Here is a 15,209-nt window from a genome sequence, read left to right as displayed (position 1 = left end):
ATAATTAAAAACAATTGATACCTCTTCGTTACGCCATATACCAAAATTAACTCAAGATGGATTAAAGACTTAAATGTTAAAATGAAAACTATAAAAACCCTGGAAGGGCCGGGCACGGTGGCTCACACCTGTAATCTCAGCACTTTGAGAGGCGAAGGCAGGCGGATCACCTGAGGTCGGGAGTTCGAGACCAGCCTGACTAACATGGGGAAACCCTGTCTCTACCAAAAAATACAAAATTAGCTGGGCGTGGTGGTGCATGCCTGTAATTCCAGCTACTCAGGAGGCTAAGGCAAGATAATTGCTTGAACCTGGAAGGCGGAGGTTGTAGTGAGCCGAGATTGCGCCATTGCACTCCAGTCTAGGCAACAAGAGAGAAACTCGGTCTAAAAAAAAAAAAAAAGAAAAAAAAAAGAAAAAAAAAAAAAAAAACAACCTTGGAAGACAACTTGGCAATACCATTCAGGACATAGGCATGGGAAAATGTTTCATGACAAAGATACCAAAAGCAATTGCAAGAGAATCAAAAATTGATATATGGGATGTAATTAAACTAAAGAGTTTCTGCACAGCAAGTAAAATCGCCAACAGAGTAAACAGACAACCAACAGAATGGGAGAAAGTTTTTGCAAACTATGCATCTGACAAAAGTCTAATTAATATCCATCATCTATAAGGAACTTAGACAAATTTATGAGAAAAAAACAACCCTATTAAAAAGTGGGCAAAGCATATGAACAGACACTTTTCACTGTTTTTCATATGATTGATGCAGCCAACAATCATGTGAAAAAAAAGCTCAACATCACTGATAATTAGAGAAATGCAAATCAAAACTGCAATAAGATACCATCTCATACCAGTCAGAATGGCTATTATTAAAAAGTCAAAAGCCTGTAATCCCAGCACTATGGGAGGCCGAGTCGGGCGGATCACGAGGTCTAGTTTGAGACCATCCTGGTCTAACAAAAACCCCGTCTCTACTAAAAAATACAAAAACTAGCCAGGCGATGCTAGTCCCGGCTACTCGGGAGGTGAGGCAGGAGAATGGCGTGGAGGCAGAGCTTGCAAATGAAATGCACTCTAGCCTATAGAGCTGTTGAGGGTAGAAAAAGAAATGCTTAAATTAGGAGTGTAAATTAGTTCAACCATTGTGAAAGACAATGTGGTGATTCCACAAAGACCTAGAGACAGAAATACCATTTGACCCAACAATCTCATTACTGGGTATATACCCAAAGGGAAATAAATCATTCTGTTATAAAGACACATGCACACATATGCTCACTGTAGCACTATTCACAATAGCAAAGGCATGGAATCAACCTAAATGCCCATCAATGATAGACTGGATAAAGAAAATATGGTATATATACACCATGGAATACTATGCAGCCATAAAAAGAGAATGAGATCATGCCCTTTGCAGGGACATGGATGAAGCTGAATGCCATTATTCTTAGCAAACTAATGCAGGAAGGGAAAGTCAAATACTGCATGTTCTCACTTATAAGTGGGAGCTAAATGATGAGAACACATGGACCCATAGAGGGGAACAACAAACAGTGGGGCCTATCGGAGGGTGGAGGATGGAAAGATGGAGAGCATCAGGAAAAATAACTAATGGGTAGTAGGCTTAATACTTGGGTGACGAAATAATCTGCACAACAAATCCCCATGACACACATTTACTTTTGTAAACAAACCTGCACATGTACCTCTGAACTTAAAAGTTTTTTTTTAAAAAAAGGGAACTATGGAGATCATGAATGTGAAGGGTACCCCAAAATGCATATCATACAGCAAGATGATTTTATGTCTTCATTTTTGGGAGCACTCCCTCATTCTAACAGTCGATGGAAGTACTGGGTTTCATGATAACAGCTCAAAGTGGAGAATAAAGGAGGGTATATTCTTCAGCACCCAATTTCAACAAAAGATCCTATCCCAAATGACAGATACTCCTCTGCTGCCACATTAAGGCTCTGATGAAGGCTAGACTGGGTAGTCTTTATGAAGAGAAGTGGAGGCTGAAGTTTTAAAAGAATGCTGGGGAGACTAAAAGTGCAGTGATAGCCAGTTCCCTTTCGGGAATACATCTTGTGCAGGTGTGCTGGTTACAGCCTTCCTGAGAACTATTCAGTTGTTGGACTGGCTCTGGTGCCACCTGAGGCGAGTGGCCAGGCAGGAGAGAAGGACTCATAGAAGGGTGGTGAGGATAAGGATCTACAAAGTTTCATCTAAATCTCTCAAGGTTAGATGGAAAGAAATTTTGAGATTTCTTATGATTTCCAATCAGGCCTCAAAAGATGATCAAGGAAGGGTCAGGCTTGCCAATCTAAGAGATTGCTTGATGGAGCCATGTGCAGCCTGTTGGGGTGGAGACAGGAAATAGCATTGTCTCCATAGGCTCACCAACACCAGGGGACCACAATAGGGGGTGCCTGCTGCATGCCTGCAGCCCATGTGAGGTGTCACACACATGGGGACCAAGGCAGCCAGTGGCAGGGGCATCAGGACTGGACACTGCCTGTGTTGCAGAGCAGGCCAAGGGCACAAGTGGCCAGAGCCAATGTTGAGGTGGCCACCAAGCAGTCCCCAACTTCCAGGTGCCACCAGTCAGCCCATGCCCATCAAGCCCTCTCCCTGCTTGCCAGATACCAATCCTGTGAAATCAGAAGATCCCAGAGGAGGGTACGGAAAACCACTGAAGAAGGGAAACCTACCCTGAGACGGTAACTCTAACCTGGGTAGTGACTGAGACTGTCCTAATGAAAATTGGATCAACTAAAAGCTTAGTGAACTTAAGATGAAGTTTACCTGCCTGACAAAATTTAGTTTTTCTGTTGCATGTAGGCATGGGGCTTGGGAGCCAAGAAAAGTACACACAATTTTAAGAATAAAGCAAGCTTGATGTTTGCACATATGTGAATGGTATCTAAACACATCCACTAAAATTGTTAATATTTCATGATTTCAAAATTTATTTAAAACAAAACACAGAGAGCCAGGTACACAGCTGCCCCCAAGAAAGCAAAAAATGCCTGACCTCTGTTTCTGTAAGTTTGACTTTTTTTAGATTTCACAAATAAGTGTATCATGCAGTATTGTCTTTCTGTGGCTAGCTTGTTTCACTTATTGTAATGGGCTGTAGGTTCATCCACATTGTCACAAATGGCAGGATTTCCTTCCTGTTTATGGTTGAATAATATTCCATTGTGTTTGTAGATAGACATACACACTGCATTTTCTTTATTTACCTGTCTACGGACACTTAAGTTGTTTCCAGAGCTTGGCTATTCTGAATGATGCTGCAATGAACATAGAGGTACAGACATCTTTTCAAGATGCTTATTTTGCATCTTTTGGATATACACCCAAAAGTGGGAGAGCATGCTGACTTATGTGGGTCAAAAGTGGGATTGGATATACACCCACCACATCTCACAAGAAAATCCCAAAAATGGGATTGGATATACACCCAAAAGTGAGATTGTTGGCTTATGGGGGTCACCGTGTTAGCCAAAGATGATGGTCAAAGGGTAGAAATTTTCAGTTATAGCATGAACAAGTTCTGAGGATCTAGTGTACAGCGTGTGTGGGAATAGATGTGTTAATAAATTTTATTCTAATAATCATTAAACAGTGTATAAATATATCTAAATCATCACATTGTACACCTTGAGTGGATACAATTTTTATTTGTCAATTAAATATTTTAAGATAATTTTTTAAAAACGTCTGACTTCACTGAGCTGACAGTGACAGTCCACAGTGACACATCAGGCTCCAGGTAAATAGTTCTTCATGCATGGGATAAGCCAATCGCACACAGACTAATCACTATCAAGCAACTTTATGAATCCTACAGCTAATGCAAAGGCAAACTAAAAGCGAGCTCTAAACAAAGTTACTCACGTTCTTTTGAAGCATTTCTGACACAAATCTGAAATAAAGCAACAAATGGGTTAGAAAACTTGAGCATTTTCTTTTTTTCTTTTCTTTTTCTTTTTTTTTTTTTTTTCAGACAGAGTCTGGCTTTGTCACCCAGGCTGGAGTGCAGTGGCGCGATCTTGGCTCACTTCAAGCTCTGCCTCCCAGGTTCACGCCATTCTCCTGCCTCAGCCTCCCGAGTAGCTGGGACTACGGGCGCCCGCTACCATGCCCGGCTAATTTTTTGTATTTTTAGTAGAGATGGGGTTTCACCATGTTAGCCAGGATGGTCTCGATCTCCTGACCTTGTGATCCGCCTGCCTCGGTCTCCCAAAGTGCTGGGATTACAGGCGTGAGCCACCGCAATCAGCCATTTTCAAATAAACATCTTAAAAAGGTAAAAACATGATTCTTACATATCCTGATTTTCATGCAAACATTTCTAATGCTGCACATGTTCCACCACCACTAATTAAAGATTAACAAGTAGTAATTACTCTGCTTTTTTACTTGCAGCCAGAGATGGAGTGCAAAATCACAGGGAAATGTAATCTTATCATCTAGCATCAGTCGGGCTGTTCTCAAATATTCCCACAGCACTCAAGCTGTTCTATTAGCTCAAGCTCTGTTTGGAGAAATGTTGCAATATATTGTGCTCTATGGATGTTAGAGTCATGAAGTCCTACGCACCTGGAGGCTTTCAGAAGCCATGAAGCTCTTTACTTCAAATTCTCCTAAAGTGGAAGCTACTTGTTCCCACAATATCACCATTTATTTCCAAGTGCAGCGTTCTCTTGGGGATGAACATTGGAGTAACACAGAAGGAATAGTCGAGAGGTGGTCGTGAGGTGCGTGGGGAATGGGATGGTAGTGATCCCACCAGTTTATGCCTGCAGGGATGGTGGCAACTGTAAAGACATTGAAATGGCTCCTTCTGCCCTGGCTAGGCAGCTGCAGTTTTCTGCCTTCCGGCATTTCTTTGTTTCAGAACAAAATGAGAATTAAGGTTTACTATCCACAAAAATGGATTAATAGATGAGCTGGGCTAGGCCAATGCTAAACGAAGGCGGGTACTTCCTCCTCTCTGTGAGCATATAAGCAGCCCCTCTGCTCCCTTTTCAGAGGACACTTTTAAGAGGAAAGAGGTCTGGGGAATAGAAAGAAGCTGAACTTCTAAAACTTGCATCAGAATACATTTGGTCTTGGGAAAGATTTATATCTAAAGCATTTTCTTCTGTATCTCTTAGATGTTGAACAGAATAAAATTACATTTTGGCCAGGTGCAGTGGCTCACGCCTGTAACCTCAGCACTTTGGGAGGCTGAGGCAGGCGGCTCACTTGAGGTCAGGAGTTCGAGGCCAGTCTGGCCAATGTAGCAAAACCTCATCTCTACTAAAAACATAAAAATTAGCCAGGCATGGTGGCAGGGGCCTGTAATCCCAGCTGCTAGGGAGGCTGAGGCATGATAATCATTTGAACCTGGGAGGGGAAGGCTGCAGTGAGCAGAGACTGTGCCACTGCACTCCAGCCTGGGCGACAGGAGACTCCATCTCAAAAAAAAAAAAAAAAAAAAAAAAAGAATACGATACAATTTCTTGCCAAATCCTTAAGGTACTACAGAAAAGCCATTTTAAAATATAAGAAAAGTATTTATATGGTCAGTAGAATCTCCTGATGTTATATGAAAAAGAACATAATGAAAATTCATAATCTCAAGCCATAGTATGACCAATAACCAAAAGTAATTTAATGAGCAAGCCATATGTACTTAAAAGCAAATCCAATCTACAGGAGAAACCCTGATCTATAATAAAGGGTAGGGAGAGGGTAAATTATTTACTTCATTTTACAAGAGGATTTACCCTGCGACTCCTATAGCAAGTTCCTGGAGGCTTTAAATATAATTTGTTACACAAAAATAATACTGACATGCAAGTTGGACAAACCCATACACTGACCTTGGCAAATGGGAAGAATGCCTCAGTGCATTAATTCATCTTTCAACTTTAATTCGACAGAGTGTGTTAATACATCTTGAGCTTCTCAGGCCTTTTTGGTTTTGGCTTCAATGATGCGTGATTAAGGGAGAAAAGTGAGGGGAAGAATACTAGAAGCATCAAGAGAAGCTCTACTGTACCACAGGAGAAAATCACAGAGAGCTGGAGTCTCTGCAGATATGCTCACAGCTATTTATTCTGTACAAAATCTTCTTTTTAAAAAATCTAATCACTTTCTACTCAACTCTTCTCTAAAGTGGATGTGAACTAGAAAACACAAATGTACATGAACACAATCTCACCCACATACTCCTATTTTTAAAAACTATTTCTATTGAAGTATAATTTACATACCATAAAATTCACCTGTTTTAAGTGCACAAACCCATGATGTTTAGTAGATTTATTGGGTTTTACAACCACTATCATAATCAAGTTTTTGAACATTCTCATCACCCCAGTTAGATTCCTTGGGCTCATTTAGTTAATAGTTATTCCTACTTCCAGCCCCAGGCAATCGTTGGTGTTCTGTCTCTATGAATTTGCATTTTCTATATATTTCATACAAATGGAATCATATAGTATGTGGCCTTTTGTGTTTGGTTTCTTTGTCTTAGCAGTGTGTTTTTAAAAATCACCCATGTTGTAGTATGCATCAGTACTTCATTCCTTTTTATGGCTGAATATTACTCCATTGTATACAACATTTTGTTTATCCATTCACCAGTTATAAACATTTTGGTTGTTGGCTGGGTGCTCACGCCTGTAATCCCAGCACTTTGGGAGACTGAGGTGGCAGATCATGAGGTCAGGAGACTGAGACCATCCTGACTAACGTGGTGAAAGCCCGTTTCTACTAAAAATACAAAAAAATTAGCTGGGCGTGGTGGTGGGCGCCTGTAGTCCCAGCTACTCGGGAGGCTGAGGCAGGAGAATGGCATGAACCCGGGAGACAGAGCTTGCAGTGAGCCGAGATCGCGCCACTGCACTCCAGCCTGGGCAACAGAGTGAGACTCCATCTCAAAAAAAAAAAAAAAATTTTGGTTGCTTCCACTATTTGGTGCAAGACTAGTTCCCATATGGCCTTGGTGACCCAGCTTTTCCCCTTTTCTTACTTGTAGTTATCAGAATAACTGTAGAATGTACTGGAAATGCAACCACCCTGAGATATGGAGAAACTGGTCAGAACAGCCTGGGCTCTGTTCCCATTCCTCCTAGAACAGGATGTTTTGCAATGTTTTAGCTCAGTGAGTCCAGTTTCATCTGGGTATAAAACCACAGGTAGAGAGAGCATGCTCCCAGGGTCCCTCAGCTATGATGTGACATGGGGCATGCACATATGAGACTCCTGAGCAACTTTCCTGAGCCGTGGAGGATCAGTTCACCTAAGCTTCTATTGTCCCTTGCTACCTATCTGTGCATAATAAACTTGTTTCACTTAACTTGTTATATAAGTGTGCTGCCTCACTAGACTCATGCAAGTGGTGTGCAGTATTGGTGAGGTGTTTGGAGTCCTCCCCTGGGACTGACACCTGTATTCAGTGAACCTGCTCCACATTTGTCTTCTATAAATAATGACACTACGAACATTTACCTGCAAGTCTTTATGTGGAAACATGTGTTCATTTCCCTTGCACATCTTTACCTTTTATGATTCTATCTGCATATGGTACCCTATTCTTTGCGGTGGAAATCTTCCCAAAGTAGGCTGTCCACGACCTCTGGGAATCCAGCTCCATGGCCAGCAGCAGCAGAGTGGGCCTTGTTCCCTCCCATGGTTTCTCTGTAGCCTGTGTCACCACAGAACATCCTCAGAGCCTTTATTACCGGTAGGAGAGTGAGGCCTTACTCCCTGTGAGCACAGATGTGGAACCAAAGCAGAAAAAGGAACCACACCTTCCCTCCTGTATGCCTGCGCTTCAGCTTGCAGAGATGTTCTTTCAGGTCACCTTTGTGGAGAGGGGATATTCTAGCTCCCTACGTTAGCATATTACGGCCATTCCAGCATACATCCAGAACAACTTTCCTGTTCCCAAGGTAGGATGAAATAGTAGTGAAGGATGCATATACCACCTTGAGAAAACAATACAAGATACCCAATTATGTAACTTTTGGTGGCTTCATAAAAAAAAAAATCTTCTTTGTACCTTTTTGTGCTTCTCTAAGTTCTGTACCACGGAAACATATATTACTTTGGTATCTTTTTTAAAAAATCCTTTTGTAGTGAAAGTCTCATTAACCTGTAAATATAACTCATTTTTCCTAACTTCTTGTATAATATTTTATTTCATAAATAATTCTTCACTTCCATCACCATTTTTAAATTAATATATGCTATACCAAGTATTCTTGCATACCCTCTATTTCTCTTTTATTCTCTTTATTTACATTGAATATGGGGTGAGATCTATATCATGATAGAAAGAACTTTGAGCCAGGCGTGGTGGCTCATGCCTGTAATCCCAGCACTTTGGGTGGCTGAGGCAGGTGGATCACCTGAGGTCAGGAGTTCGAGACCAGCCTGGCCAACCTGGTGAAATCCCGTCTCTACTAAAAATACAAAAATTAGTTGGGTGCGATGGTGCACGCCTATAGTCCCAGCTACTCGGGAGGCTAAGGCAGGAGAATCTCTTGAACACAGGAGGTGGAGGTTTCAGTGAGCTGAGATTGCGCCATTGCATTCCAGCCTGGGTGACAGAGTGAGACTCTGTCTCAAAAAAAAAAAAAAAAAAAAAAAACAGAAAAGAAAAAAAGGAACTTTGAATTTAGAGTCATAGGCCCTGGTTTTGAATTCTGGCTCCACTACTTAAAAGCTGTATGACTGTGAGCAAGCCTCTTAGCCTATGTCAGACTCAGTTTTCTTATCATAAAAGACAGATGCTTCATGGAGATTTCTATGAGGATCAAGTGTGGCACTATAAAGGAAAGCTCTTTGTGAATCATTAATGATTATCAAGTGTTTGATCAAATTCACCGTAGACTAGCTGACTCATTGCATTAAACAAAGCATTCTGAGTATGTGCACATCCCAAATGGGTGATAACAGTATCCTGTTTCCTTTTCCCATCTATAACTCCATCAATGCAGCACAAGAACTAACCTGTAAGACAAATCAAGACAAATAGGCTTTTTACCTCTCGGTTTCCTTGATCGATTCCTCAGTGGTCTCCCTGTATTCTGGAAAAGGGTCATTCAAATCCATGCAAACTTTGCCCACAAATGCCCGCTGTCCAAATTTATCTGTAAAGCATACACAAAAAGAATATGAAGGCATGTTTGTTTCTGAAACAGTACTTTTTCTAAGCTTTTAACAATCAGTTTTAAATCAAAATCATTATGGAAAACATGAATGAAAATGTAAAAGATCATCCACCATCACACCACTTAAGAACAATAACCACCACAAACTCCAGTAAACAGTAAAACCATTTAACCCATTACCCATTACCTTTAATTAACCCATTACCTCCCCCATCCCCATTCTCAGGCTGTCAGGTGGGGTTTTTTTGTTTGTTTTGTTTGTTTGTTTGTTTTGTTTTTGAGACGGAGTCTCACTCGCTCTGTCATCAGGCTGGAGTGCAGTGGCGCGATCTCAGCTCATTGCAACCTCCAACTCCCCGGTTCAAGTGATTCTCCTGCCTCAGCCTCCTGAGTAGCTGGGATTACAGGCATGCACCATCACGCCCAGCTAATTTTTTTATTTTTAGTAGAGACAGGGTTTCACCATGTTGGCCAGGATGGTTTCTCCCGACCTCATGATCCACCCACCTTGGCCTCCCAAAGTGCTGGGATTACAGTAAGAAGTTGAGGCTATATGGGACAATGGTAATTGTTTTTACAGTGTCTCCATGTCTGTCATAAAGAGATTTTCAACAACCTTTCTGCCTCTCTCCTTACCCTGCAATTCATTTTAATAACTGGCCATTAGATTAATCTTCCTTAAAATACCACTTTCATCACATCACTCACACCTAGACTCAGAACCTGTTTTGGGTCTTTGGTGCGTATTTGAGCTCTTCCACAATCTGAGCCCTCCCATCTGCCTACCTTCTTCTCCCACCGCCCCCAGGCGATGAATCCACTCCTCCCATTAAACTACTGTGGTCCTTGCATCCACTATTGACACTCCTGTTCCCATACCTGTGTCCACGTCATTTCTCCTATCCGGAGTTTGTCCTCTCCTCATGTTGTCTTTACATCAAAGCCCAGTTTAAAGGCCCCTTTCATAAAGTCTTCCTAGGTGTCCTAGTTCTGGGTTTTCTTTGCCTTCTCTGAAAACTGTAGTATCTATTTTCAGAGTCACCCATTAGGTCTTTTGCATAAGCAAACAGTGGCATCAGTGTATCAGCCAACAGTATTTACTGAGCATCTGCTATGTGCCAGGCACTGTGCCGGTTGCAAGTTTTGGACTCATCAACCTAAATCCAGAATCAGCTCTTCTTACTAGCTGTGCAACCCTGGGCATGTCACTGACCCTCTCTGAGCGTCAGTCTAACCATCTGTAACATGAGGACATCAGTAACCACCTCAGAAGGCTGTTTGCTGCTGAACTAATCCTTACAGAGTGCTTTGCACAATGCTAGACGTCTAGTAACAGAGGTTACTAAGGTTAGTAATCAATGTGTGTAGGTATTCTGTCTGGCTCCTCAAGGGCACAGACTATTTTTTATCTCGTTGTGTTCCCAGCATCTAGCACAGTGCCCTGACTCTAGTCAACAGCTCTACCAACAGCCACCATGTATCTGCTGATGTAAGAAACTATTACCACAGCTAGAATTAGTCAAGTTTCCCTAAGAAGCCCTAAATTAATACACAAAATTCAGACTCATATATATCATTCCGTAACCAAAAATTGTAAGTAAATAATCAGAGTACTTAGAAAATAGAACACACTCTATGATACAGTTTTCTATTTTCTAAGTACTTCAGAAAATTTTCTAAGGGCCACAGTGACACACAGACACTTAATTACTTGCAAAAGAATGTAATGCTCATGTTCTAGCAATTAAAAGGCAGATCTGCCCACAAGGACATGTAAGTTGTTTGCCACGATGGTCTGGCTGTCTTTGCTTGATGTGCCCATAAATCATGCTTTCATTTGCTCACCTGTAATTTCAGCAAGGAGCAGAGATGAGTCAGTGTGAAGTGTTCCAAAGTAACAAGCTGTGGTTGTTCCATTCTTTAGTGTTCTCCTCTAAAAATAAATCACAAAAACCATGAATCACGTGTGCTCAGAAAAGTCACATGATACATCCAGAGGAAAACAGAATTTTAGTTTTTAATTTTAAAATGTTTTTATTTAAAGGTATGCCATCTTGATGTCGAGTAGTTAGGTAAATGGCAAAAAGTATTTATATTTCAAAAGTTAGCTGGAAGAGAAGCTGATACTTCTGATATTTTCTGGATTCACAGTTCTGTGCTTCAGAATTCATTAAAATGTGATACTAATGAATTCCTTCTTTCTTAGGATTGTTTAAGGATATCCAAATTTTATTGCATCTGGGAGTACATAAATAAGATTTTTCTTCTACTACAGAATAAAAATATTCAGCCAGACTTTTAGCTCAACCTGCAAGGTTGATCACATATACCTCCTTTCCTTTGCAAATTACAACTAACATAACAGTAAAGGAGTAAAAACGTTATTAACCCACAAGAAGAACATGAGAGGAGAGGCATGAGCAGAGAAAATATTTCATCATCTTCTCAGAAGACAAAAAACATGGACAAGAACCTGGAAGCAACTTGGAAAGAAGGAGAGAAGTGTGTGGGTTTTAGCAGGGGATTGGGTGGAAGTTTGTGTGGGTATGATTGAACACTGGCAGGAACCTTGTTGAAATCAGCCAACCACCCTTAACCTCTTCCTTGTAGGAGAGATTTACTCTTTATAGAACCTGGATAGTATTTAGAGGTTACAAGCCCCAAAAGAGAAGGTAAAGCAGAGGTTTAAGTGAAAATCTGGCCAACCTCAAGGGCACTCAGTCATTTTCCTCAGAGTACCACATGTACTACTCCCACAACTCCTGGCAGGGGACTAGAGGATTCTTTTCTAGAGAAAATGAATGACTCTAAAAGAAGGATGTCTTCACAATGACATTTGGGACCCAAATTCACTGCCTTCACTACTCATCCTATAATGAAGTTACCATCAACAAGTGCTACCTCCACCCAGATATTCCAGTCAGCACCTTACAGCATCACAGTATGAATGTATGTCCAGGATTTGATAGGCATTGGAGGGAATCTATTATCAAAAAGATAAGGAGGAGGAGAAAGAATCTGGAAAAAATCTTAGAGGAAACATAATCTATAAGGTCAGAAGAAAACTCAGTTAAAAGAAAACAACTATGACTCACATCCTCAAAGAAATAAAAGACACTATTGCACCCACAAAACAAGAACAGAATGCTATGAAAATCAGAAAGCAGGAGCTCTCCAAAAGTAAAAATATTATAAATGAAACGTGGAAGCCAGTAGGAGGGTTGTAGGATAAATTATAAGAGAATTGCTCAGGAAAAGGAAAAGATGAAAATCAAAGGTGAGAACATAAGAAAATTAGGCTCAATCTAGGCAGTCTGACGTTTAGAATAAGAAGTCTAAATTTTTTTTTAATAAATGGAAGGGAAAAAATATGAAAAATACGCTCATCTCTAAAATTAAAATCCTCATAGAATTATCAGCACAGGGAATAAAAAGAGAACCCAAAGTAAGGCATATAATTTTGAGATATTAAGTCTGTAAGTATAGAAAAGATGCTAAAAACTCTAGGAAAAAAAGAACTGGTCACAGATCAATGACAGGCCTCACAACGACATTGGATTTCTCACTAACAATGCTGGAAGCAGAACAATGCCTTCATATTCAACTCATATATATCATTCTGTAACCAAAAATCCTAAGTAAATAATCAAAGTACTTAGAAAATAGAACACACTCTATTATATAGTTTTCTATTTTCTAAGTACTTTAGAAAATTTTCTAAGGGCCACAGTGACACACAGACACTTAACTACTTGCAAAAAAACGCAATGCTCATGTTCTAGCAATTCAAAAGGAGGTTTCCCACAAGTACATATAAGTTGTTTGTCATAATAGGAGTTTTTTTTTGTTTTTTTTTTTTTTTTTTTTTTTTTTTGAGAAGGAGTCTCACTCTGTCGCCCAGGCTGGAGTGCAGTGGCCGGATCTCGGCTCACTGCAAGCTCCGCCTCCCAGGTTTACACCATTCTCCTGCCTCCACCTCCCGAGTAGCTGGGACTACAGGCGTCTGCCACCACGCCCGTCTAGTTTTTTGTATTTTTTTAGTAAAGATGGAGTTTCACCGTGTTAGCCAGGATGGTCTCGATCTCCTGACCTCGTGATCCACCCGTCTCGGCCCCCAAAGTGCTGGGATTACAGGCTTGAGCCACCACGCCCGGCCAGGAGTTATTTTTTAACATACAATTTTATACCCCGGTAAATTATCAATCAAGTGTGAAGGTAGCATAGAAATATGATTAGGTACTGAATGACTTGAAAATGTTGCTCTCCATGAACTCTTTCTTAGGAAGTTTTTAGAAACTGTCTTTTAGTAAAACGCGAAAGTAATCCAAAGAAAAGTAATTCCTGGATCCAGGGAGTGGGCATTAAAGGCAAGAAAGAGGCAAAGAGAATACCAAGATTACAGTAGTGCCAGAGAGAATGCTGGCTAGAAACAAAGGAATGGGAGGAGGTGAAAAGATCCTCAAGAAAGAAAATGGAATTGATATTGCCTGACCTGTCTGAGCACTTGGGAAAAGGACTAGCGGATTGAGTACTTTGGGGCATATCTTTAGCAGAAGCTTTTAAAGTGCAGAGGAAAACCCTCCAGATGGTGGCTCTTGCTTATGTTTTGCCTGTTATTAGCTATGGGACCTTGAGAAAGTTGCTTACATTCCATGTTTCCTCCTTTGTGAAAAAAGAGGGTTTTCTTGACATCAGAAGCTCAAGTGTCTGCAGCATTGAGAGAGTTTGGAGTTAGGATAATAGAAAGGAACGTGCCGTACCTTGGACAGTAGCCTCTAACAAGATTCAGTGTGTTGCATTTTGTTGTTGTTGTTATTTTAGGTTTTGTTTCTTGAGACAGGGTCTTGCTCTGGAGTGCAGTGGTGCCGTCACACATCACAGCTCACTGTAGCCTTGAATTCTTGGGCTCGAGAGAGCCTTCCACCTCAGCCTCCCGAGTAGCTGGGACTACAGATGCATGCCACCATGCCTAGCTATTTTTTGTTTGTTTGTTTGTTTGTTTTGAGATGGAGTCTCGCTCTGTCGCCCAGGCTGGAGTGCAGTGGCCCGATCTCAGCTCACTGCAAGCTCTGCCTCCCGGGTTTACGCCGTTCTCCTGCCTCAGCCTCCCGAGTAGCTGGGACTACAGGCACCCGCCACCTCGCCCGGCTAGTTTTTTGTATTTTTTAGTAGAGAGGGGGTTTCACCGTGTTAGCCAGGATGGTCTCGATCTCCTGACCTCGTGATCTGCCCGTCTCAGCCTCCCAAAGTGCTGGGATTACAGGCTTGAGCCACCGTGCCCAGCGCTATTTTTTTTTTTTTAAGACAAGCCCTTGCTATGTTACCCAGGCCGGTCTTGAATTCATGACCCCAAGTGATCCTCTTGCCTCAGACTCCCAAAGTTGTTGGAATTACAGGCATGAGCCACCGCACCTGGCCCAGTCAATTGTTTTAAAGAAGCAAATGAGAACTCAGCAACATTGGTTAGTCCCAAAAGTCAAAAGAATTTGGAAACCTGTCAATTTTTCCAAATATTAAGACAATTTCCATGTAAAACAAAAAGATCTGGCTACCAGTAGAGGATGTTTAGAACTTGTCAGTTACAGACAAGGATGAACTCTCCATCACAAATCCAGGTGAAAAGCCAATACCATGACAAAGGTATCAAATTTAATCTCCAGCAACTAGAAAAGTGTATGGGTTCTAGGAGGTGCTTAGTAAATATCTACTGAATGAACACCTGAGGAAGCAGAATTACTAAAACAACAAGAGACATAAAATGAACAAAAAATAGCATACTTCAATGAATAGGACAGGATGTCGTATCCTTTGAAAGAGGAACAGGTTATTATAAATAGTAAGAGTGAATTAATGATTTACAAAATTGGCCCATACCATTTCCTAAGAATGTAGTATGAAAGAAAAGTTTAGAGACATGAAAATAGAACAGAAGTTTCGACATTTTTCTAATAGTAATTATCAAAAGAAAGAATATATTGAAGAGAGGAATATACTCAGAAAGAGAGAGACAGAAGGAGA

At 41.0% G+C, this 15,209-nt stretch overlaps 1 protein-coding gene across 2 annotated transcripts in view; it reads right to left on the bottom strand.

Moving 5' to 3' along the window:
- GDA (guanine deaminase) overlaps positions 1-15,209 on the bottom strand; it is a 114,035-nt gene that overhangs the window by 29,623 nt on the left and 69,203 nt on the right. For both annotated transcript variants that reach the window (XM_050760914.1, XM_050760915.1), the window contains exons 4-6: positions 11,037-11,124; positions 9,065-9,170; positions 3,919-3,946 (exon numbers count right to left, since the gene is read on the bottom strand). In XM_050760914.1, coding sequence (XP_050616871.1) covers positions 3,919-3,946; positions 9,065-9,170; positions 11,037-11,124 — 222 coding nt within the window. The remainder of the gene's footprint in view (positions 1-3,918; positions 3,947-9,064; positions 9,171-11,036; positions 11,125-15,209) is intronic.

The sequence above is a fragment of the Macaca thibetana genome, chromosome 15 (genome assembly GCF_024542745.1).
Source record: "Macaca thibetana thibetana isolate TM-01 chromosome 15, ASM2454274v1, whole genome shotgun sequence".
In the NCBI taxonomy this organism is placed as follows: Eukaryota; Metazoa; Chordata; class Mammalia; order Primates; family Cercopithecidae; genus Macaca; species Macaca thibetana.
The sequence above is the reverse complement of the archived record's forward strand: the minus strand, read 5'-3'. Positions and strand labels throughout refer to the sequence as shown.